Raw genomic sequence first — 27,447 nt, 5'->3', positions numbered from 1 at the left:
ATTGATTATCTTGGAAGAAATTTAATTAAAAGATACAAATAATTTCATTAGAAAAAGAAATGTATTTTCAATTATTCTGAATGATAAAATAACTATTCAACCATTTAAAGAAAAAAAAACAAAGCCATTGTTCCGACAATTTCCATCTCTCTCTTAATTCACAGAAGTTTATCAGTAATGTACGCACTGCTTATAAGACTAGTCCAACTGGAAACTGCACAAACCCAGATTTGACAGCATATAATATACCAGCAGATCTGGGTCCATGCAGTTTGTTAAGAGCAATCAGTAGAACAAACAACATAGACCCCTGATAGGCAGGTGCATTATGCTACAGCAGATCAGGGTCTTTGTAGTGTGCAGTTTGACGACTTATTAGCAAGTATATATACTAATTCACACTCTTGCTTTTGCTGTAGTCTGTTTTTGTATTTTGGACACCATTGTTGCAAGTTATCAAGGGATAGTATGCTTACAAAGTCTATACATGTCACTGCCAGCATGAATACTGCCAGGAGTACCAAAAATATTTAATTAATTTTATTGTGGAAGGCAGTTAATATGCTACTTGGAATTATCACATCACATTTGAAGTAAATATAAATATCATATCACATTGGAAGTAAATAGAAATATCACATCACATTGGAAGTAAATAGAAATATCACATCACATTGAAAGTAAATAGAAATATCACATCACATTGGAAGTAAATAGAAATATCATATCACATTGGAAGTAAGCATCAAAATAATAATAATTGTCTGAATTTAAATGTGCTGTTCAGTGCAGAACACTGCTTGCATTTTGGAAGAAAGAAGTATTCCTCAGTGCTCATTTATTATGAAGGAAACTAATAAGTGCAATTGATCCAAGGCTTTAATTCTTAACTTAGATCACACTAAAATGAAGAAACATTATGGTAAGGAGATGGAGGCATTGAATTAAAAGGTCTTTTTTGTCAATTAAATCTCAGATTTTATAGGTGAGGTCTGCATTTGGCATCAACATTGTCAAGTAAGAGATTCTTAAAACAGTTCATTGAAAATAATAATTTCCTGAATGTTCATTTGTCTGGAAATTTTTGTCTTAAGCACTGTTCTATTACTCTTTGAAAGAAAAACTCACCTAATTTATGATATGACATTGCTAATATAGAAAATAAAATTGCTTGCCTCATTTTGTTTCTGCAAAATTTACCGCTCCAGTGGCCTAGTGGTTAGAGCATCTGCATCGGAAGTGGGAGGTCATGGGTTCGATCCCTGGCCAAGTCATACCAAAGACTTACAAAAATGGTAATAACAGCTCCCTCGCTAGGCACTCAGTATTAAGAGGTTAATGTTAGGACTGGTTGGCCTGGTGTCAGGATAATGTGACTGGGTGGGACATCATGCTACATGTCTGCGGAATGATGCCCCAGTGCTAGACATCACTATAAGCTGTCACACTGCATACATTGTAGCGATATGACTGAAAAATTGTTAAAGCTACATTAAAAATCATAATCACACACACACACACACATTCTCCAAATTTAAGCGAACAGGCCTATTGGAAAAATCAAGAAACTGATGTAGATACCAGATATATATTTTTCATGAAATGGCATAAGAATCCGGATATTTTTTATACTCTCAATAAAACTTTGGACAAGTAGCAGAAAATTTGCTAAGCAAGCATTTCAACTTTGTCTTGGGCTACTGGTCAGTTGATTTTATTTTCTTCCCTGGCAAGTATTTAGAGAATTTAATGAACCTTTCCAATTAGCTTTCCTGACAAGTATTTTTTAGAATTAACAGACTTTCTCTATGAAGCACATTAGTTTTAATGACAAAGAAATGTAGGGCTTTCTATGGACTTTCATTTCAGGTTCTGGAGCCATTCTACCCTCCATCCCCAGATGAATATCCTGAACTAAAGGAGTTTTTTAAAGAATCATCTGACTACAGCATATTTGGGAGCTGGCTGCAGGTAAATTGATACGATTCTCGTCAAACCACCTTGGCAGAAGCATAAAACGTGATCACTTTGGCATGCCAGTCCATCTGTCTATGTCTGTCCAAACCCTAGGTTGAGGTTAATGGAAAGGTTGCAAGATTGAGCTCAGTGCTAAAGTTGTTTACTTTAGAGCTAAATCACATGACAGGCTTGAAAAAATGAAATCTCTGTTTAATATTTTGACTTAATTATATATATGACTGATCTTTTGCATAATGATGTCAAAAGTTGCTATACAAGTTAAAAGATGTGAATAGGACAGCATGGTCTATAGGGATGAGAATAGCTAAACAGGGTTGCAAGAGATGAGAATAGTTATACAGCTTCTCTAGGGATGAGAATAGGCCAACAGCATCTCAAGAGATGAGCATAGCTAAACAGGGTTGCAAGAAATGAGAATAGGTCAAGAGTGTCGCAAGAGAATGAGAATAGGTAAGCAGGATCTCAAGAGAAGAGAATAGGTAAACAGGGTCTCCAGAGATGAGAATAGATCAACAGTGTCTCAAGGTATGAGAAAAAGTCAACAGCATCTCAAGAGATGAGAATAGGTAAACAGGATCTCAAGAGATGAGAATAGGTCAACATGGTTTGAAGAGATGAGAAAAAGTCAAAAGGGTCTCAAGAGACAAGAATATGTCAACAGGGTCTCAAGAGACAAGAATATGTCAACAGGGTCTCAAGAGACAAGAATATGTCAACAGGATCTCAAGAGACAAGAATATGTCAACAGGGTCTTGAGAGATGAGATTAGGTCAACAGGGTCTCAAATGATTTAACAATACTTAAATAAAAAGTGAATTATGAGTTTCTTGACTTGTATTTGCACATATGTTGTGATGTCTTCCTGATTATAACCAAGACTCAGTGATTTAGACCCAAATTTGGTTTAAATCAAAAACTGTAAATCTCTTAAGAATTCACTCATTTTTTTTGTATATCTATTTTGGAAAAGCATGCCTGTTGTTGGTGAGTAATTTGAACAAGCTTTCAGAGGTTGTGTGCCTCGAAAAGCAATTAAAAAAAAACCATTCATTAGGAAATGCTTGTTATTGACAATTATTCCCATCAGAATTATAAAACTTGTATTCAGTCCTTAAATATCACTGCACCCCCTCCAGGTTTTCTCACTGTCCAGCAGGATGATGTCCCCTTTATTATATTTTGAGGCCCTCAGTAACTTGTGCCCTTGCTTATAATGTGGTCTATGGTTTTTGGGTCCCTATTGGATGCAAGTTATTGATGGAGATGTGTAACTTTAAGTTTACTCTTTTTACATCCCCCACACTTTGTGCTTTACTTTCCTACACAATGGACTGTGAGATTGGTAAGAAAGAGGAAGAATGTCTTCCTGATTATTGGAAAAAGCCTGGACAAGTTACAAGTGTGATTCTAGTTATCAAAAATTGGGAGAACGACATTTCACAATTCATTTTCTTGCTTACACAGATATAGGAAATGAAATGTTTGAAACTGTATTATTCACCTGTAAAGACAAAAAACTTTTAATAATGAAAACTTTTGAATATGTCAGACTTTATTAAAAGAAACAAAATATTAAAAGTCAGTCTTTTACTAGAAAATTATGTTTAACACTTCCATTGTAGATCATGCTAATATCTGGACCCATTCATGTACTTGTTATGTATATAATAATTTGTTTTAGTAAGTAATAATTTGTTGTTAAAGTATAACTTATAAAGAAAAGCAGGTCTTTATATTTTGTTTGAAATAATAATAGGAATCTTGTATGAGTGTCATTACGGGACCAAACAAACTGGAGTTGTTTCCTTGATTCTGTTGTATTAATATTTACGACCAGCTCCAACTTATAAAAAACAAAAATTAAAAAAAACACTTCCGCTTTAATTATATGGAAAATCACAATCAAAGTTTCATCCTTTTTTGATCCTGGTTTTTATATGATAAATTTTGCGACAAATCTTATGATTAATTTATTTTCAATTTAATGGGCAAAGAAGATGATAAGACATTACAACGTGGGTTGTTTTGCTTCAGGTGTGAAGTTGTCTTTTAATTTTGATTTGCATCTTATTGTTGACTGAAATTTGATGAAACTAGGCAAGTATTTTGTTTTTCATTAATGTAAAGGGCAAATACCTTGCTGTGTTTCTTAATGAACATCTTGCTATGTGAATCAAGGGATAGACTAATATTGTTGCTTGGGCTTCAGATTTTTAGGCACTGAATAGAATATTCTTGTTTGGAAAAAAGAAATTATATTTTTGTCATCTGAAAATTTGTAGAAAGTACAGAAATCATTTCTGCATATTTCTGAAAGAGTGAAGGTGGTAGTGAAACTTATGAATATATGTGTAATTGGAGGGGGTAAAAGTAATTGAGAAAAACATAATGACATGGTTCTTTGCTGTAGACTTATTTTTACATAAATAAGATCTGTGATTATTAGTAAAATTGTATCATGACAGAAATAAATTTAGTTTTGACATGTGTTCTCATCTGCCAGATTTAACAGATTGTTACACGATGATTAAAGAAAGGAATGATAGGAAGAAGAAGTTAAGTTGTCCATAACCATGATAGTCACATAATCAGGAACAGAGCCATCATCTCTACTCCCATGTTACATGTGGGAAAGTTACATGTGGGAATGTTACATGTTACATGTGGGAATGTTACATGTGGGAAAGTTACATGTGGGAATGTTACATGTGGAAATGTTACATGTGGGAATGTTACATGTGGGAATGCTACATGTGGGAATGTTACATTTGGGAAAGTTACATGTGGGAATGCTACATGTGGGAATGTTACATGTGGGAAAGTTACATATATCATCAGTCTCATTCTGTTCTGTTCTTTGTGAATTGAGTTGAATTGCACTCCTTGGAAGGATTTGATGCAGTCAAGCCAAGATTTGGTATGTGACTTTACATTAGAAAGACATTTCAGGTTGAATTTTTACAACAAAATTTGATGGCATTATGGCCTGTTTGAGCTTTATACATCAATTGCATCAGAGCTTGTTTCTGCTTAATAACTTAGAAAAGACTTGATGGGTTCAAAATGAAATGTTGGAATGAAGCTTTACATCTAAGATGAACCAAGCTACAAGTTGGATTTTCACTATTTTCAGACAACGTCTAAGAGTTACAGACCACGTTGTTCATCTTTACTTAACGCTATTCTCCCTTAATGCCTTCTCTACATTTTACTTCTATACTGTATACAGATTATGTAACACAAGTTGAGAAAGAGTTCTGATTCAACACATATTCAAAGCAGTGAGATAATAAGCTGTGCCAGACAAGAAACACAAAGGCTCTTCTTGAATTGCTATATTTTGCTAGCAAGAGACTTCCACTTTCTACAGAGTGTAGTGCAAAACTAGACTATCTGGATAAACATGTCATACAGATATTGCTGTGCATTTTCATTTAGACTTTTATATACTGAAACACCTTTACTTTAACCCTTTACCTCATGCAAGCGTCTTGGGACGCCTCTACTCCATTCGCATGGAAGCGCCTTTTGATGCCTCTACTCCATTTGCCTTTTGATGCCTACTGTAAATATCGGCCATTTTGAGCTGGTTTTTGTAGCACCACCTTTGGGGAAAACCCCCTATTAGATACTACATTCATTTCTGCGAATGACAATTACATCTGATCATGTGGTCGCTGTTTATGCGCTGGTCGATATTTAAAGTAACTGGGTCGTAATCTCCACTCTACAAAATGGCGATCGCGGATTTCGTTCAGTACATACACGATTAGAATCACAACTATGAAAGATTCAATAACTTAGGTAAAGGCTATGATATTGATGTACTGAACAATTAGTTTTTATAACTTATCAAATTCAGATGACTTAGTGATGTAGACACAGATGAAAAACATGTAAATTTCGAGTATGGGAAATGGCAGCTACGGTTGGTCATGCGGCCTCACTGATGTGACAGTGAATGAGTTCTCTCAAGATTTTAAAGCACATAAAAAATTCTTCTGTGAAAAATAATTACACAGCTATAACAATCAGACTTTACTCTTAAATTTTTCCACATATAATAGATGTGTACCAAAAATGTAAAATGGTGAAAATTGCTGTTAAACGTAACATACGCTACATTGCTTAACAGTTCACAGACAGGCCTATGCGTATGGGGTCGACTAGGTAACAGGTGTTCTATTTATAGCATGATGCACTTCGTCACTATGCTCTCTGAGGTAAAGGATTAACCTGCATTGATGCAGTTCTTTTTTCAGTATCCTTCCAACTTCTATTTTTTTTAACAGGGGGTTCTGAATGTACATTCACATTTATGTAAAAAATTGTATTCATGCTAATATTTGTTTGTAATTTTAATATTCTGTTGGAGTCGCACTGGAACAGTTTTCACCGTACATTTTAAGGCAATAATCTAGCATTAGTTCACTATGCATTAAAATATAGGATTTTGACATCAGGATGGAAATATTTCTTAATTTTGTTGAGCAGTGTAATATTAGAAAAAAGCTGCTAAAATGCTTTGAATTACACAATTCGGAACATTTCTTTTCTTGTGCAACTTGAGTCACTCCTAAATTAGAGACACTAACAAACCATATTAAAATCAATGGACAAAAAAATACATGTGAAATAAAAGTACCAGAGTTTACAATTATGTCATTGTTACATTGTATGCATCAATAGATATGTACCAGAATTACAATATAAGGTAGATCCGATTGAAATAATGTAACTTCACAAACTTCAAAGAAGAGATTTTTCCTAAGAATCTTTCCTCTGATCTAATGAATCTTTCAATGAAATTGAGAAGAAAACAGACTGTAATTCTGCTCATGAAAAATGGTACCACTTTTTTCTTTAAGATGTAACTGCTTATACACCCTTAAAAATATAGGTGTGTAAAGCAACAATAACCTTAGTTGGCTTACCCCTGAGATCAATAATGTCAGACATTTTTGAGACAAGTTTCACACATGGAAAGATGTGGGAAAATAATAAACACTGGAGAAACAAGGAAAGACACATAATTTTAGAAGGCAGAAAAGAATTATTATACAAGCAAGCAATAGAAGAAAATCAGGCTAAACTTGTGAGGTAAAGGCTAACAAAGCCCCCCTATCTTGACTGCAATTTGCAGGTACTGTTACAAAATAAATGAAAGATATTAACAGTAACACATGTATGTCGAACACCAATTTACCTAAATGTAAATAAAAATAAAGCCACAGGACTAAAATTAAGACAAATATATTTGCAGACCTGTTTACATGCACTATAGAAACACCCATTTATAAGAGTGGCATTAAGGATAATTCCAGTAACTATTATGGTAGCTAATTTCAGTTTAACATCTAAAGTTTTTGCAAATCATATTGCTAACCTTGTTTACTCATACCTAAATGATAATAATCTTTTACACAAAGAGTATTCTTGTCAAACGGCTCTCACAAAAATCACTGACACTTTGACACTTGCTTAGATTAAATGAATAAAGGAAATGTGACAGGTGTTGTTTACCTGACTTTACAAAGGCATTTGAATATAGTAACTTTCATTGTGGGGTCTTCAAGAAGTCAGCAATAATTAATTTCAATATTTTGATCAAATGTTTATAGTTTAAGCAATTTATATTTCAATTTGTATCTATCCGGTCGAAATCTATTTGGAGATTTGTAGACATAACAAATTATAAAATCGGTCTGGAACATGGAAAATTGATTTCAAACCAAATGTTTTAAACATATTCAGCTCACGTATGAAAATTTACTCAGGAACATGGAAAATTTATTTCAGACTAAATGTTTTAAACATATTCAGCATGTGTTTGAAAAATTTACGACTTTGGATATATACATCATCACACATCCTCCTTTTGAATTTATCTGTTGCATCTTTCCAAGCCTAATCCATTATATGTGGGTTTTTTATCATCATATTGGAAAGGAAAGTTTCACAGATACCCAAGTTATAAATAGAACCTTTGACTTGCATAACAAGCTTCAGCTCAACCTCTTTTGAAATGATGTGTCTTCTATTTGAAGTTGCAATTCTCTGTTAAGTACAAAAGTCATGAAATTGTTTACCCTAATGGTTTTATACATTTTAAGATTTTGCTATGTTTGGTTTATGGTGTTGCATATAACATTATGGGATTTGCCCTGTTTGGAATGTGGTGCTACATGTAATAATATGGGATTTGCCCTGTTTGGAATGTGGTGCTACATGTAATATTATGGGATTTGCCCTGTTTGAAATATGGTGCTACATGTAATATTATGGGATTTTGCACTGTTTGGAATATGGTGCTACATGTAATATATGCGATTTTGCACTGTTTGGAATATGGTGCTACATGTAATGTTATGGGATACATATGAAACAGATGTATGAGCTTCTGCATTTTCTTGGGAATTATTTTATGCGAATTAAGTATTAATTTCAGTACCAATACATACAATTGTCTGTTCTTGTATATATTAAAATGTATTCTCATTTTTTTTTTATATATATCTTTATTTTCAGATTTTATAGTTGTTGCTTATCATCCTCTAATTTCAGAAAAAAGGAATCTTAACTGAATTAGAAGATTTGGAAGGATATACTCTGTTTGCTCCTAATAACAAAGCCATGGAGGCACTAAATAGGACTGTGGTATGTGCTGGTGTATTTTTTTAATCTCATTTTATTTGTAATACTTATACATGAGATTTTAATAAATTATGCCTACATATTCATGAATTTATGCAGGGACATTTGATTAAATATATCAGAATATCATATGAAGTCTGTTTAGAATGATGTATTCAGTTTTATACATTGTGACAATGCTATGAAAGTTCATTTTATTTTATAAATTTTTGTTTTCTATACTTTCATTGTAAGTTCGTTGTGTTGTGGCATTATCCATCTACTTGCGCATCCATCTATATGTCTGTTATCCATTAATAGTTGCTTGTCTGTCCCATAACTTTGTAATAGGTGAAGACGCTTTCGTGAAACTTTGCCCAAATAAATATCATGACAAGATTGTGTGTACACACTAAAGTCACTTACCTTTCTCATGGTCAGGGTCACAGAAAGGCAGTATGTATCTTGTATCTTTGTAAATTTCAAGCCTGCCAATGATTCAGATTACAGTTACTTCAATCCTTCATCCCAAGAACTATGACAGTCTTGACTGAGACCATGATCTTTCAGCAGAACTACATGATATCCACTAAAAACTTCTGAAACCTGATACGGCTCATGGTATACTACTAAACCTATTCAGTAAAATTTGGGACACTTGTGACTTCCTACTGACATGGTGAGAAGAAACAGTGATACCTATATATTAGCCTTGGTAGGACGATACCAACCCTTCCATCTTTCATCCCATGTCACTAACATGCTGTATTTGCAAAATCATAGAATGAATCATAAACAACAGAGCAGCTCAGGTGTCTTGAGTCCAACATACTACTGTCAGAAGTTAAATGTGGATTCTAGAGAAGACCATATAGATGGACTTTAAGCATCCTAAAAAAAAACACTATAGGAGTTATCTTTTTGACTTGAAGAAAGCTGATGACACCAGTTGAAAATTTAATGAACAACCTATTCAGTCTAGGTGTAAGAGGCCCTGCCTAACTTTTTATCCATTTTTTTCAAAGACAGAAATTTTCAATATAAAGCAGGTACCACATTGTCTGAATCATTCCCAGGATATGGGTATGGCTTGGGGCATACCATGTTGTCAGAATCTTTCCCAGGATATGGGTACACCTTGGGGCATACCACATTGTCTGAATCTTTCCCAGGATATGGGTACACCTTGGGGCATACCACATCGTCAGAATCTTTCCCAGGATATGGGTACACCTTGGGGCATGCCACATTGTCTGAATCTTTCTCAGGATATGGGTACACCTTGGGGCAGCATATCCTCAATCACCATTTAGAATCCCAGAATCAACAATGGAGAGAAATGAATTAGTGTCAGAACTCAATGGTCATTATATGTCAAGGACTTCTACTCTCCTGCAGATCAAACAGATGGATACTTCTGAGGTTCAGTTATACTTATGCCTAAATAGGAGACAAAGTCAGAGTAATTGGGGTTCAAATTTTCAAACTCTAACATCTGTTTGGATGTGCTTCTAACCATGGTCCAGAACTTTTTCTTGATGCTTAATGCTCTTTCCGAATTGTGGAGAAGAATAAATCTGTTGGCCCTAATTTTGACCATCAACCTTGAACTTCAATAGCAGGAATACTACCCAATCCATATTTCATAACCTACTGGTACCCTTTATTGTGCTTAATGTGAATACATCTTCCCATAGAGTGGAGACTTGTCAACAGGACATGGTCTGCCTTTGTACCCATCATACTCATGTGGAATAACAATCATCATTTTCAAAAATCCCATCTTAATGTACATGTACCCAAGTAGCCTTAGAAAAATTGTCTTTTACTAGAGTTTTGCTACATTGCAATCTTTCAGTTAGCGGAATTTAAATCTCGATGTTAAATTTGTATCCTTGTCCACATTTATTTTTCACACTCCTTATCAGAATGTTGTTACTTTAAGGGAGCAACTAAGTTATCACACTGTATCCCACCCTCAAAGGGCTGGGTACTTGTATATCCTAATCTCATTATGACTTGTATAGGGTTGAGTCTCTTCCCTAATATAGTAGGAATTACATACTCCTTCCCTTATATCATTGTCTAACTGACCTCATATAAATCACGATGTTCTTCATATTGGGCAGAATATCTATAATGAAAACTCCACAAACTTTGTAACATGAAATTCATAATTGATGAGTGGCACCTATCATTTAGAACAAATTATATAGATGTTGTAATGTGCCATTGACATATCAGACACACATTCCCAGTTGTGCATGCCTCCTGTAGGATGAACCATGACCTGAGTGCATACGCTGATATTCTTGTCAAGTGTCAACTTCCACCCTGTGACAAGAAGTTTTGTAATTTGAACTAAGTGAATAACCGTAGCTTTGTGATCATGGAGCACCAAAGAAACTCTTGGCGTTTCCAAAGAATGCAGTATATGTAAAGAAAATGTGGCGGTATGTAAAGAAAATGTGGTGGTATGTAAAGAAAATGTGGCAGCATGTTTTAAGGATATTACATTTTTTTGTCTAAGCATTTTTTCTTTTTATCTTTTATCATGTAGTACCTCATGTTGATGGTTTTTTGGAAAACTTTAGCTTCCAATTTTTTAAAGAATTATTTATATTTAAATTTTGAGAATTTTATTTTTAATTTGCATCATATACAGTATCTAGCATTGTGCTGGCAATTTACTACTACTACTAACTACTATTCCATGCAAGAGAGTTATTGACATTTCCAGCCTAAAATTTTCAAATTAGAAAGTATCAAAATTGCTGAAGATAATTAGAAAATATATAAAATGATGTAAGATTACTGTATATTTAATCCTCATACACCTTTTAAAATTTTGTTTCCAAAAAATTACTTATCATTGACCACAAAATATATGAACTTGTTATTTGTTTTAATTATTGGTTTCACAATTATAAGTTAAGAAATTTAAAATCCTGAGGCTCTCATTTCAGTGAAATAAAAAGATCAATTTGTGATACATGTCCAGCACATCAATTTATGTCACAGTAAGGTGCCCTGTGTGGCTGAGTGGTCTAAAGCGCTCTCCATTATGGATCACTGCCATCTCGCCTCTGTCTGTGTAGGTTCGGCCAATGTGGGTATGTGAGAAAGCTTGCCAGTAGCTTCTCGAGGGTCGGTGGTTCTTTCCGGGGTTTTCCCGGGTTCTTCCTCCACCATTAATGCTGGCCGCCATGTATAGCCTATCATGTGCTGAAAAATGGCGTTAAACCCTACAACAACAACAACAAGGTCACAGCAATTATGACATTTACTTTGTTTTGGTCTCAGACTAAGGTTAGGTTGTGGCACACGTTTGGTATGTAATCTTGTTCAGAGGGGACCAAGGTATTTTCTGGCACATTTGTGGTAAACAGTTCAGTTTTCTGGCAATCTGAGTTTTCTGTGCCAAGTGTTTAAATTTGTGCTTACACTTTTTTCACTTTGATTTGTGTGCCACAGCTTCATGACAATGTGTGTGTGAGGTGTGATTTGGATTTTTTGCATAGCTTTAACAATTTTTCATTTATTTTGCTACGATGTCTGAACTGTGGCAGCTTATAGTGATATTCTAGCACTGGGGCATGATGCCATGTCCCACCCAGTCACATTATCCTGACATCAGGCCAACCAGTCCTAACACTAACCTCTTAATGCTGAGCACCTAGCGAGGCAGCTGTTAGTACCATTTTTATAAGCCTTTGGTATGACTCAGCCAGGGTTTGAACTGCAAACTCTTGCATCTAAGATGGATGCAATAACCACTAGGCCACTCAAGTGGTCACCTTGTGACATAGTTTTCATTTAACTCATGCTCAATCAAACATGATCACATTTTACAATGGAAATTTCTACTTGCAAATCTGATCCTGGATATTTATATTCGTGAATTTGATCTGTGATTCAATATGTCCTGCAGTGTCAGTTAAATAAATTAAAAGCATGGTTAACATACAAGAACATGATTAGTTTTAACTATGGTTGACTGGGAAGATCATTTGATTGGATATACCATAAGCAGGATTGGTTAGGTGTGATCCCAGATCTGCTGGAGCCTATTACATTTAGTCATGTGCATATAGTGTTTGTTGTTGTTATGGGGTTTAATGCTATTTTCAGCACAGTGTAATCTTGTCTTAAATTACATGTATGTCATATTTTTAGTTGTTTAATTTTAGTTAGAAAAGCATTTTCAGTTAGAATAACTGATTCACATCTAGAACATTTTCAGCTGAGAATTCATAAAAGATTTTTCAGATTATCATTAGGGACAATAGAAAGGAATAACATTCTCATGGCTTATAATATCCATTTTCTGAAGCTAATGACTGCACTGTCTGTATAGTTTGTCAGCATTTTATTATCATGATGTTGCATCCATGCAATGTGTTTAGATCAGAATTACTGAAATATTAATAGTTAATCAAAATTTAGGGAACATTTCTGTTTGGAAACAAAATAACTGAATTTTTCAACTTTAACATTGCCTATGATTCATATCCTGCTAAGCAGAGAGATAAACTAAACAACTGTGGTGATAAACATTTTCTTCACAGTAATGCATCATACTGTTATTGGAAAAACACACTGCAAGGAACATACCAGCATGAAGTGTTGGAATATTGTAATTTAAAGATTTCTATTTTTTACATGACTAAAGGACCAAGCAGTTCAGAATCACTTTAGAATGTAAAGGTTGATGTTCATTGTGCTTCTCTTAAATGAATCACTAATTAAATATCATTACTTTAGAAAAGTACTAGATAATGTATATTACCAATAATTGTCCATAGAATAATAGGTAAATGATTATTAAAGTTTTTATCAAATTTGCATGTTTTGAACAGCATAGACTCCTAAATCAGATATGCAAAGAAAACAGTATGTTGGTTGGTTAAGTTTTTCAGTTAAAACACAGTTTAAGGTAAGTTGTTAAGTGCTGGAGATTTACAAATATCTTGTATAATTTTCATTGATGTTGTAATTTATTTTCATGGAGTTGTTAATGTGAATATTAAAACTGTATAAGAATGTTTTTGTATCATTATTTAATATGACAACCACACCATTTTACATCCATTATCTCCAAAATTATTTAATGCTCTGATACACCTTGGTAAAAAGTGACATTACACCTCTCCCTCGATAACTTGCTCACATCGTGGTCCAAAAACACAGACTGCACTTTAAGCGAGAGCACAAGTTACCGAGGAACCTCCAAAATATCCACTAGCATTCAGAGAGTCACAGGGTTTGGAGGGAGGGGGGGTACTAGGCTGTTTAATGACTGAATTCTCGTTATACAATTGCATCAAGAATAATTGTCAATAAAGCTCTTTTTCCAAAGAAGCTGTTCGTTATTCTGTATAAATTACATTTATTTTTAAAATGTCCAACATCTGAAAGATTGTTAACATGATTCCAACTGGTTTCCACAACCAACATGGTGCTCAAAAACATTTGTGTATTATGTCACAGCTTTTTGTTTTGTTGATTAGTCTGGTTTCAGGAGTGTTGTGGGTAGTATTTTCCAATAAAATGGTTCTTCCAAGCAGGAAACCAGACTAACTGTTGATACACTACCAAACAAGATTTCTTTTTATTTTAAAAAAAATAGCAACATTTGTGAGACCATCGTCTACGTTGAAACCCAATTTTTTAATTGTTCAATTAGTAAGATATTGCAAGTAACAGTGGAACTTCTTATCATCCTTGAGGATATTTCTACATGCGAATATGATAATTCTGAAACTCATTTTCCACACAATTGTCTGCATCTGTGAAACAAAGCTCTTTATATTACAAAGTACTCATTTCGCTTGGTTGCCTTGCTATCTTTAATCAGTTATGATTGAGTAGGTTAATTTAAGGTAGCTTAATGAGATTACTTACACAATAACATTTATAACAGTGTTTGATTGATCAATTGAAATGAGTTACCCAACATACTACTGGGGCTGCTGGTTCTTAAGCAAACAGGATTTGTATGCCTTTTAACTTTTTTGTTAATTCCACCTCCTTTGCTTCAAATGACACAATTAACGTGATAATAGAAAAGGAGGCCCACTTTTTATTTAGTGCAACAATACAACAAATGTTTCCGCTAGTACACTATCAAAACAAAGTGGGCACTTAATTAGATTCTCAGAGAAATGCTCGCAGACATAGCTGTTTTACGTGTAATTACAAGAGGACACATTGCACTTATGATGATTACACTTAAAAGGAACTAAAAGATAGAACTAGAACAGAAATTTCAGTTAATAAAAAAATATTTAATTGGTATTTATATATTAAAGTACTGTCTCCACTAGGCATAAGTGACATTTTCATTGATCAAAATTTCCTTGAATATCGTTAATTACGGTGTACTAAGAATGTCGTTTGAAAAGAAAATGTAACAAAGTTTATGACTTCTTTTTAAAGTTGATATTTCATAGTGTTGATTAAAATTTTCAGGTCCGATATACCGTTTTCGATGATAAAATGAGCAATATATCAAAGTTTCCATTACCAATTTTGATCACGATTTTCTTCAAGTTCAACAAATAGGTGTCAGTTTTGGGGTATTTTCTAATTTAAAAATGGGATCCATGCCTGACCATGTATTATAGGTTGGTTCACGAGTTATCAGGGCACAAGTTATTGAGGGAGTGGTGTATATCAATGATGTCATTATGTAATTATTATGTCATTCCATACATTATATTTAAGAAGCACAGTAAGTTTTGATTCTACAAACTTGGACTGTCTTACTTTCACAGTTGTTTTTAAATCAAAACCAGTGTAATAGTGACAAGATTCCTTTCTTAGTCTCTTTGCTGCTTTTATTAGTTGAATTTTTTTTCCAGTATTAATTTCTTTTTCTTTGAAATTTGTAATAAAATCAACTTACCAAAACCATTCATCCTACAGTTATGGGTAAGCCAGATGTTTGGTGGTGAACCCCCTCCAGAGTGACATGGTTTAGTCCCTTTCCTCTGTATGGCCAGTACTAAGATTCGTAATGGTAAAATTACCTTTACTGAAATGCTACCACCCACCACCACCACTCTTAGCATGTTTGAAATATTGAACAGGCCTAATATATCTTCCTGCAGTAAAAGGCAAATAATGGATTCAGACTTTTTGCCCATGGATGTTTTAGTTGAGGTTTTGGACTTTAAGAAAGAGTTTAGTTTATATCAAAATCTGACTTCATGTCTTGTGTTGACACAAATAAACTTACTTGACCTCATATAGCCAGGATTGTGCTGATCTGTTATTAAACCCTATACATACATACAAGTGTGCACACCAATTTTATTGAAATGCACACATTTTGGTTTCCATTAAGCAGGAATTTATACAAACTAATTTTTATATACTCACCAGTAAAGTTAGGAGATCATATTGCCCTTGTTACTCTATATCTCAGACCCTATTTCACCCCCCCCCCCCAGGGTACACATGAAAATTATCATGTGGATGCATCTCAAGAAAAATAATTCATCCATACCAGAACTAGGTCACCATGTCCTAATTTGCACACTTTAGTGATTTTATATTTTCAGTTGTTCACTAGTTGTACCCTCAATATATTGGACCCTATTTCACCAGCACTTGTAGTAATTTTTTTATATAGATGCATCTCAATACAAGTAACTCAACCCTTATCCAGACTAATTCTTTTGTGCATCAATGTCTTGGACCCAATATCACAAGGACCTTTAAATACTGCAATGTTTATGCATATCAGGGTGAGTAATTCTACTATATAAAACTTGGTCATTGTAACCTCATTTTCATGCTTAAGGGACTTTTGTATAATTAGTTATCTATTTGTCACATCCTCAATATCTTGGACACAATGTGGAAGCATTTCAAGGAGAGTAACTCAACCATACCAAACTAGGTCACAGTAACATCATTTTTGTGATTGAAGGACTTTTGTATTCTCAGCTAATCTGTTTGCTACATATTTTGGATTCTAGTTCACCTACAATATTTGAATGAATCTAAAGGAGAATAACTCAGATATACAAAAAGGAGGTCAATCTGAACTAATACTTGTGGTTGATTGTCTCTGATATTTTCCTCCATACAAGTTTATGTTATTCCAAATGTGCTCCTGTTGGCATGGCGATTCATGTTAATGAGTAAACACCTTGTTTTTGAAAAAAAATTGATAACTAGGGAAGAGAAAAGTCAAGCATATGTAGGCATATGAAACTGTTTTACACTTCCTCTTGCACCACTCTGGTGGCCTAGTGGTTAGAATGTCTGCCTCAGAAGTGGGAGGTCGTGGGGTCAAACCTCAAACCCCAGCTATGTCTTGGCGTTCAGCATTAAGAAATTAGTGTTAGGACTGGTCGGCCTAGTGTCAGGATAATGTGACTGGGTGGGACATCATGCTACGTGTCTGCGGCATGATGCCCCAGTACTAGACATCACTATAAACTGCCACACTGCATACATCGTAGCAATATGACTGAAAAATTGTTGAAGCTACATTAAAAATCCTAATCACACACACACACACCTCCTCCCCTTCCAGCTGATTTGGCAAGGTTGTAGTCATGCCTTTCCCATCAAGTCTTTACTCACTGAGACTAATTGATTAATAATTCCCAGTCAACCATGTATTGTTTGAGCCCACATGGAGGACTATTAGAATTGGACAGGTGTATAATGTGTCATTCATGGTACTCTTGTTAAAAACAAAATATTCTCTCTTTTGTTCTACTACATGGATAACATATATAATTCAGTTTCATTTCTCCACTGTTTGCTAAATAGAAATGCAGAAAAACCAAATTCCTTCACATAGAAAGCACAGCCTCTATTTGGATTTCTTGTCAATGCAAAACATGTCCATATAACACATTCCATTAGTCTTGTACACTTTGCTAAACACATTACAAATAAATACATTGTTGGTAATATACACACTTGTCTGATTACAGACTAAAGAGTTTCTCAAGTTTTATGTTCTGCCCAAGATGATGATGATGGCCTCAGTGGACGATGGACAAATAGAGCAGACCATTCTTGGAAGTGATCATCTACTGAAATTCAATATCATCGATGAAAACCAAGTGAGCCTGATAATTTATTGCAGGACTTCATCTTTGCTTCCTTAGTGTAAAGTCATACTGCATACCATATGTACTCCCTTATTAGTTGAGTCAAACTACAAACAACAAATCCTGATTTGCTGTAGCATAATGTGCTTGTAGATTAGCGTCTCTGTTACTTGTTCTATTAAATACTCCTGATAAACTGCATAGACCCAGATCTGCCAGTGTATAATGTGCCTGCAGATTAGAGTCTCTATTACTTTTTCTATTGAATACTCCTTACAAACTGCAGAGATCCAGATCTGCCAGTGCATAATGTGCCTGCATATTAGGGTCTCTGTTACTTGTTCTATTAAATACTCCTGACAAACTGCAAAGACCCCGATCTGCCAGTGTATAATGTGCCTGCAGATTAGGGTTTGTGCAGTTTACAGTAGGACATGACTTATAAGAGTACATTTGATGCTACAGCCATCCATAGATAAGGCTGTGGATCCAATTAAAATGGTCTGATATAGTTCTATCATTGTTACCTCCCAGACAGGAGGGTGGTTCTCCCAAGTTGAGTGGTGTCTCCTGTCCCTCCTGTGCATGCAAAATTGTTGTTGAAAAATTAAATTTGTTCCATTTTTTCACACTTTGGTTTCTGTGTAGTATATTTACAGTAATACTGTCTGTGATGACGTGATTGACTAGTTGTGTTAACAATAATATCTAGTCTGTGAATAGATCGACAGACATGTGGATTACAATATGTTCCCCCCACCCCCATACTAGAGGCAGGGATATAAAATTTTAGTTAAATGTAAAAATTTGACTTAATGTAACACAGCCAAGGAGCTAGTGTGTGTAAATCTCTTTTTAATTAATATTAAGACAACTGACAGTGAGAGTATTTTTAAAGTCAAATGCAAAGGAAATTTCCTTGGCTGATTGGAAATGGGTCCTAGGCCCGTTTTAAGGGGGAAAATAGACCTCTTATAACAGGTTTGTTGGAGGTGAGATATTTTGCTAAAATCAAGAATTATGGATGTACGATGTTTTGTATTGAGATGCTGACTTACGGCCATCACCAAGGGTCCTGGATGAATCTCATAAACATGCATCATAGTACAGTTTCTAAATCATACATAATGCCCATGTCTTTTTATATTATAGGTACTAGTGAATTCTGTGCCTGTCATTGAGCCAGATATATTTACTTACGGTGGCCTCGTGAATGGACTGGATGGCATTCTTCATCCCATTTTACAATGGTGTGATGTAGAAGTTATGAATACTACTTATGTAAGTAATGATGAAAGTTACCGGACTAATGCAGAGAATTCATGTGCCTGAGTACATTTACATCAACTTTTGTCTCATTTGAAATAACAGGTAGAGGTGTCCTTTCTCTAACAGTGAGGTTCCATTTCAGTTTTGTATTTTGCACAGGGTTAAATCTTCAGTGTAAAAATAAGTTGTTTAATGAAGAATATCAAAATGCCTATGTTGGTTGTTGGCATTCAGTAAATATCAGCTGCCACATGTATATGGCTCATTGTGACCTCCACATCATTCCAGTGCAGGAGAGTGTGAAACTCAGTTTTTGAAGGTTAAAATGTTAACAAGATGCTTGCAGTAAAATTAAAATAGTTCACTTGGGTAGATTTTCATCAAATTTCACCAACAGAAAGGCCAGTAAAGGTATTTTAATCTCCATACAAGTGTAGATATAGGAAAATTCATGTTTGATAACAAGGTTATGGAAAAAACTAGAGAAATTTGGTACATTTTTAATAGCATTTTTGCTAATTCACAGCTTTATTTAAACAAGTACAGAATATGTCTGACTTAAATCCCAGTTTTTGGTATTTTTTTAAGCAAAGATTGAACCTCAAGCACATAAAATATGGTAACATCTCATTAGAGCGCAAACCATTAGAGCTTATCACACTAAAGCACAAAAAATATTTTTGTCCTACTAGAGCTAATCTTATTAGGGGGCATCCCATGAGGGCGCGAAGAACTAGTATCACTAGAGCGCGAACAATGAAAAACACATTTGTTAACTGTAACTTTATATTTATTTTAAATGGGTTGATTCGGAATGAAAAACACGTTTGTTAACTGTAACTTTATATTTATTTTAAATGGGTTGATTCAGAATATAGCTAATGCCAGTTATCAGTTCAATAGCATCAATGCTCCCATCATTGTACATTACCATCAGTCTCTGAATGCGTTTTTCAATGTCCAAATATTTCTTGTTTGGATGTACCACTTCTTGTCCTACAGTGATTTGCAGTCGTGTAACGGCGGAACATGCCTGCTCGTCATGAATTGCTGTAAGTAGATTTTTTATCTACTTGTTTATTTGCATACAAAAAAGAATAAACTGGTGTAAGGTATAATAGTTGTAGAAATTATGTGTATTGATGGTTCTCTGGTTTCTGTCTTGTAATTATTTTCTAATAGTGATGAGACCGCCATTTTTGTACATATTATAATATATATATAACATTAAACGTGATGGCAATTCAATCTTGTTGAACTTAATTTTTTCTCCACACCCTATTGTGAATGCGCTCTAGTGAGATTTTTTTGTGCCCTAATGGGATTAGCCCTAATGAGAAAGAAAAAAAAATCAGCGCCCCTCTAAGCAGTGCTCAAATTGGATGCGCTCTAGTGAGACCAAACCTAAAATATATGCCAGAAAGTGAAATATTGTGAGAACTGTAGAGTAGTGGTTGCAGGGCATACTCAAACATTTTGTGATCTAGCATTATACAGTTACATATATGCATCGTAGCTTTGTTCATTGGCATGATACAGTATTCTGTAGAAATCTTGTTAATTGTTTTCATTTCTAATAAGATAAAGCATCTGTATTTCTCTAATATGCAAGAGAACCAGATTATGCATTTAGCCAAAAACAAAGGTGCAGCTAGCTTGTTCATTGTCTCCTTGTCATGTCTGCACAACTGTACATCAATTAAAACCCAGTTGAACACAGAAAGAACCAGGACTTTATTTTAAACTGTGTCAGATAAAATTAATATGCAGTATCATGCAAAACAGTAATATATTCAATATATTTTGTTTGTCCTATGGGATACTCTCTTCGTATATGTAGCTGGGTGGAAACCAGCTGGTATGGTTTAAACCTTAAAGGAGACTAGAAATCAAAATTTTCCTTTTACGTATGTAATTCTCTACAGATTTTAATTCGACTGCAATGTTTATAAATTAAATATCGTAAGCGGGTAGTGATTATTTTGCGTGGAAGATACCACGATTCCGTAAATTGCCGAGTTTTTCCGAGTTTTGATGAGACGACAGATCACGTGGTACCGTGACGCTGTACTAGCCAGTCCTCGAATACAAACATAAACATTGGCGAGCGAGGCAGACAGGAGATCACATTTGGGTTGCACATTCAAAAGTTGAATCTGCAGTCTGATATAATAGTTTATGTACTGTACTGGTAAGTGCTAAAAGAAATTTGTTAGGCACAGGCCCCGGGCTGGTGACTTAAATAAACTAAATTCCTGAATGAAATTCCACAAGCCCGGACAGTTCATACCTGTCAACTCTCAAGACGGGAGAAAAACCTCCCGATTTTGGGGGTATTTCCTCTTCTACCACCCGGTCTCGTAATATCTCTCAATTTTGCGCAGCGAAGTCCCGATTATTATTTTATGTCTGTCAGTTTTCATTTGTCAGAAGAAAAAAACCCAACCCCAAACCATTTTTAAATATAACGTATGCAATCCACAGTCTAAACTGCCACACTGCAGACATCGTAGCAATATGACTGAAAAATTGTTAAAGCTACGTTAAAAATTCAAATCACATGCACACACGTCTAAACCGACACTGGACGATATAATTAATATCATACAACAGTTTTTTTTTTCTTTTTTTCTTCTTCAGTAAATAGAACGTGAAGATTAAACATTATTCAAGTAAATTTCAGATTTTTTAAACAACTACAACAGTACTATAGTATTAAAAAAAAATTAAAAGAATAAAATTGTCACCAATTAGCTTAAATGAATGATCACTTTGAAATTTTCTCTGCAAACAAAATCGCATCTCCATTTCAGCCAAAGAAACTCGGCCAGTTAACACCTGACATTCTTCTACCGTATATGAAAAGTTTAATTATCATGAATAAATTACAAGGAATAAAACAAAATATACCATGCAGTATATGTGGCCCGAAAGAACTAATTCTGAATAAATATTTTATTCAGCAAACAGTGTTACATTCATTAAGACTTAAACCAAAGGAAATAAGGTGGGACATAAAACGTGAGAAAAACAGTTGCCACAAGTTCGGTAACTTGTGACTGCAGATTTGAACTGTTAAAATGAAGTCCATGGAATCGTAAGTAACAACAAAATAGGCATCGTTTATTTGGTAATCAATTGCTGGTGCTTACGCATACACACACTGTCGAACATGGTTTCTTTGAAGTAAGTATGAAGGGCAGTCTTTTTCACAAGATCAATGCAAGAATAAGGATTATGTTCATTAGTCACACCGGCTTTATTGTTTGCGTACTTAAATCAAAACTTTAGCTATTTTGCAATTTAGCCAGAAGTGACCAGAATATGCAAAAGGGGCTTGTCATGGGGAAATAATAAGGCGTATCACAGGGAGAAAAGGCACATCGATGGGCGGTCGCACATTGGGGGAAGGGGGGGGGTCATTAGTCCCCTCCCCCCCGTTCTATTGTCAGACAGTTAATGTGAAACTTTGACCTCTTTTTTTTTTAATCGCTGCTTTTTAAACTGCCCAAGGAATAGTTTTATATCAGTTCCAATTATTACAGATTACCGTTTATGCATACTACATGTATACAATGCATTTTTTAAAATTTTTAAATTTTTATAAGATTACTGAAAATTGTGTTTTCTCGAAACACGACAGGTTTAGAATCTTATTTTTAGAAAAGGTTCCATTTGATTAAAATCAAATCTAAATTTCACCTAGGACAGTGGTGATTTGATTTAGATTGTGCCGTGTTAAGGCATGTATGTCAACATCTTGAAAATACATTTACTCATTTCACCAGCACAATCAAAGTTTCCTCAGGCAAACAATTTTTGTTTCGAAAAGCCTGACGGGCACCTCACTTTAAATACAGGATGGGCCGGAACTAAAACCAGAAGGGGCCCAGGGTGTCGGGCTATCAGATTTGTTTTTAGCACTGCTGTTTTTAGATAAAAGATGTTTGGATTGATTGTTGCATTTTGTGGTCACTTACTCGTCCTTCTGCCTGTTTTCGTAACTCACACATTTAACACTTTTCCCAGGATTTAAAATGTCCAAAGGTATGTCTGGAACAGCGCCAACTTTTAGTCTAGGCCTAGCATTTGCGTATCTTTGAGCTGCTATTTTTTCATGATCCCTCTCGTAACATTCCTTTGAGAAATGTAACGAGCACATAGTGCTGTATGGTATTGCTCTGAAATCGACTCGTTTGTAATAATGTACCCATTCTTTCATTATGCCTTCATCTTTCGGAAAAGAATTTTTTATGTCAACAGGCTTTTCTTAATGTTCTATTACACCCGTAAGCAACGCAAAACGGTATTGTCTTTTACGCCGGCAACTCCCACTTGGGCTGCTGGAGTCGCTACTATGACGTCACGTCCCGAAAGTAACCGAATAGGCGCGGAAATTTTGCATACGAGGTCACGGAAATTCAGCTCCTAGAAGATAGGCCAATATTTAAATATTGGCATTACGGTCGCAGATGATACTTCAGAAAAAGGTTTTCTGCTATAGTACTTTTATTATTATTCTATATTTCCATTGGTTTCTGGTCTCCTTTAATAATTCCAATTACCAGTAATGACTTCCATCTGGACAGAGCCCAACATTGGAAAGCAAGCAGTATGTTACTCAGAACTGTACAGAAACAGAATTCTAGATGAACTGGGTGAAGTCTAGCAGGTTTCTGTCTTACCCAGCTGTAACTATGGTGAGCCCAGCAGGTTTGTGTGATACTAATATATGGGAAGAGGGGGAAGAAGCATATTTACCTGCATAGTACTACCTGTGGTGATCCCAACAGGTATGGGATAGTAATGTATGGGGAGAGTGGGAAATAGTTATCTGTAATCAGACTCCTGATAATTGTCTGGCTTCGGGTCAAACTTCAGTTAAAGGCCAAAGCAAAAGAACAAGTTGTTGCTGTTGTGAACGAGAGCCCTCATAACATGAAAATAAATTAATTGACACATTTAAAAAACATCCAAAACCCAAGTTGTAAGAAGTTTTGCACCATTTTTAAGTTACCTTCTGTCAGGAGATTTTGGTTTGCTTTGGTAGCTTATAACACAGCAACACAAGTAGGTTATTTAGTTCAAGTACATTTTGAGTAAAGTCAGTTGCCTAGGACCATACAAAAGTAGCAGACTCAAGCTGATCTGATGGTAGGATTTAAACCCACACCTTTTTCAGTTGCAAGTCTGGTGTGCTAACCGTTTTGTCAAATGATTTATGCATAAAATTAGTTTTCAATTGTCTGAATAACCTGATAAACTGATTTTCTTCTAATATGAAGTGAGAAACAAAAAAATATGCAACTGAAAGTTCATTAATTAACAATGTCTAATGAAAATGTCCACTATTGGTCCTGCAGTTGCATATGTCTTCTGCTTTGTTTGATACACTGAGTAAGTACCTGTTGCATAGGTGTCAACCTCTTGAGATGAAAACCTGTACATCAGATCAATAAAAACCTTACAAAGACTAAAACAAAACTTGCATGAAAAAATGTATTCATACATTATATAAGATCAACAGTTTTAAAACAACAAATGCTACACACAAAGTATTTTTACAAATATTTTCATAATTATTTACGTTTTCTGAAACTTTATTTAATTCCTTTTACTTATTTACTTATAACAGTATCATCTTCCTGCTTTGGCTAAGCAAAGAAGATTTTGATGGATGCTCCCTTTATTTCAAAATTTCTTTAATGCAGTTTTGTCCTGAAGTGTTCTTCCAGATCATATTTGCCCGACGCTACCACTTTAAAGTCTTTACTGCATATTTTACAAAAAGCATGTGAAGATAATAACTTGGATACATCTACAATGCTAGGGAAGACTTTAATCCAATCAGCCTGAAACTTGCCATGACCTTGGTCAGTGTCTTCAGGCTTGCATTTCTTTGAACTAGATGAAAGAAATATATAAAAAAATCATTTAGATTTGACATGTGATAGAGGAAGATCTTCCGATTACAAATGTGTTACGAATTTATATCTTTCCTCATAAAGATTATTATGCCAGGAGCTATCCACAAATTGAAATCTAAAAATATAAAAAAATTGACAAAGTAACAGTCCAGAAGTTTATACCTTGTAAGCTGTTGATCATTTCTATTAAAATTGCATATCTGGTGTTTGAAAAGATATGAATTTGCTATATGGTGTGCTGATTTTGGTAAAAAAAACTTGATATAAATTGGCAGTTACATATTTTCAAGCCACGACAATGGCATCACTCAGTATCTGTACTACTTCCGTCATTATGGCAATGCATCTTCCTGTTTGCATTAAGTATCTGACAAACTTAATTCAAAACTATGACAGGACAATAAAATACCAGTGCTAAATCCAGCAGACTATTTATTTTTAATTAGTATATTGTTAAAAATTTTAATAAATCGACTTTATCTCCACACAGAAAAGTCGGACAAATTATGGTTACACCAACATCATGAACATGACTGCCACACTATGTAAAGTATGAAAATTTATGTAAACTTCATGCATTTGATAGTAATAAGTATAAATAATAAAATAATAATGTATAAAATAAGAAAACTTACTACATAGGTAGTTAGTCAGTGTTAGAAATCCGAGTGAGCGTCAAATTTCAGAGCAGATCTTATCACACAGTTAAGTTGAACCATGAAATGAAACTGGTTTCATTATCAAAGAAAAAGCCTGGTTTTTAGTATGATTTGATTGGTTGTTTCAAGCCACCCTGATCTCATTGGATTCTCATTCTAAAAACAAATTATGTCCAAAGTTCCGTATGCACACAAAATGAAGAAAAAAAAAATTGTACGAAAAGAATTTACATAATGGTTGTACAGCCCGTACACTGATGAAAATGAAAAAAAACATACAAATTATGGGTAAACCATACAAGTTGACACCTATGCTGTTGTGGCATAAAATGAAAACTTTGTTTAGTGCAGGCATGTTCAAACAGCAGGCCAAATGTGGCCCAGTCCTTCACATTGTGTAGCCCACAGCCATTTAGGCAGTCCTTTTGAAAAATGCATTTTAATTAATATGCATTATTACAGGGTTCCCACACTACCAGGAAATTGGGAAAAAGTCGGGAGAAATGATAAATTTTTTCCCGACTGTGAAAAGTCCTGGAATTTTGCAAATATTGATGAAAGTTGGGAGAAACCTGGGAATTTTCTGCCACTTCTTGATGCATGAAACAATCACATGACTGAGTCGTAACTAAACTGAATGTGAGTTAAATTCATCGAGTTCTAACCAGAATATTCAGAGGGTGTAGTATGCATCATTTGGGTGCTTACAATAAACACATATGCTGAGTCAATCCAAATGCTCAGTGGATTAGATTCGTCTAGTAGACTTATATTTTCAAAGTCAGCTTGATATCCGTATCTTTCCGTACGTGGAAGCTGTAAAAACCACTCTAGCATCACCAGAGGAAAGCATCATGGTGGCAAAGTGTAGCCGCTTACCAGATGGCCTAGCAAACTTTAAACACTATCAGATCAAGTGATACATGCATGAAATGGATATGAAAATTACTTATTGTCTCATAAATTGTGAGTATTAAAATTGGAGTTGATGAAATGTGACCTGTACTCGTAATTTGCATTGCTAGTCGCATGAGTACACAAAATCTAGCAACCCACATTTCCAAATGTTGTAGAGAAAAAATTAAAAATTATTAAATGAAAGTCGTATACTGGTTGTAATCAAAATACAAAAATGAAAGAACACAAAGTTTTTCATATTTATATATTCTGAGAACAACTTCTGGAGTTTTGTTGCATCACGGACTACAAAGTTGACATGTGCTCTCTGCTTGATAGATCAGACTGGCCAGATTGCTGGCTTTTACAAAAAGTATCTGACTTTCATTTAATATAATTGAATTTCTCTACAACAACATTAAAATGGAGTTTGTTGTTCATATGACGTGTCTAATGGACTTCCAATGTCGTTGTTTGAGATTCGTTAAGTGACTGGTAATGCAAATGGCGAGTACCGGGTCAGGTTTCATCAATGCCATAGTTTGGTCTAGTCTGTCAGTGGAATAAATACATAATGAGAAAATAAATAATTTTTCTATCGATTTCATGCAGGTATAAGTCGATATAACGTAAGTTTAAATTTTCTAGGCCATATGTCGCTACTGCAGTGCTGCAGCAAATTCCAAGTTTTCGATATGCGATTGCAATGACCCCACACCCCAAACCTAAATGTCCCAAATATAAAAAATGGGGTGGGAATATTCAGAGGAAACCCAGATTAGAAAATGGACTGCTATTCATTTTAATCCAAATTCGAAGTCCAAATTGTTGAATCTCAGAGATGAAATGAGAAATTGTTGTCCCTTGTATTATATCTTAAAAAAGTATTCAAACCCCTGTATCAATACAGGTTTGGGGACTGGTTTAATGTATTACAAGATGACAAGTTGATTTTACAGAAAATTCAGTCCTTGTTTACACAACAGTATATAATGTTGAAGGTCT

General features: G+C 34.7%; 1 protein-coding gene across 1 annotated transcript in view; it reads left to right on the top strand.

The window, feature by feature from the left end:
- LOC149788414 (stabilin-2-like) overlaps positions 1–27,447 on the top strand; it is a 495,609-nt gene that overhangs the window by 428,086 nt on the left and 40,076 nt on the right. The window contains exons 29-32 of the mRNA XM_089974375.1: positions 1,870–1,971; positions 8,545–8,637; positions 17,571–17,702; positions 18,843–18,971. Coding sequence (XP_089830501.1) covers positions 1,870–1,971; positions 8,545–8,637; positions 17,571–17,702; positions 18,843–18,971 — 456 coding nt within the window. The remainder of the gene's footprint in view (positions 1–1,869; positions 1,972–8,544; positions 8,638–17,570; positions 17,703–18,842; positions 18,972–27,447) is intronic.

Source organism: Sinohyriopsis cumingii, chromosome 11 (assembly GCF_028554795.1).
Source record: "Sinohyriopsis cumingii isolate HCF-2022 chromosome 11, ASM2855479v2, whole genome shotgun sequence".
Taxonomy (NCBI): Eukaryota; Metazoa; Mollusca; class Bivalvia; order Unionida; family Unionidae; genus Sinohyriopsis; species Sinohyriopsis cumingii.
The sequence above is the reverse complement of the archived record's forward strand: the minus strand, read 5'-3'. Positions and strand labels throughout refer to the sequence as shown.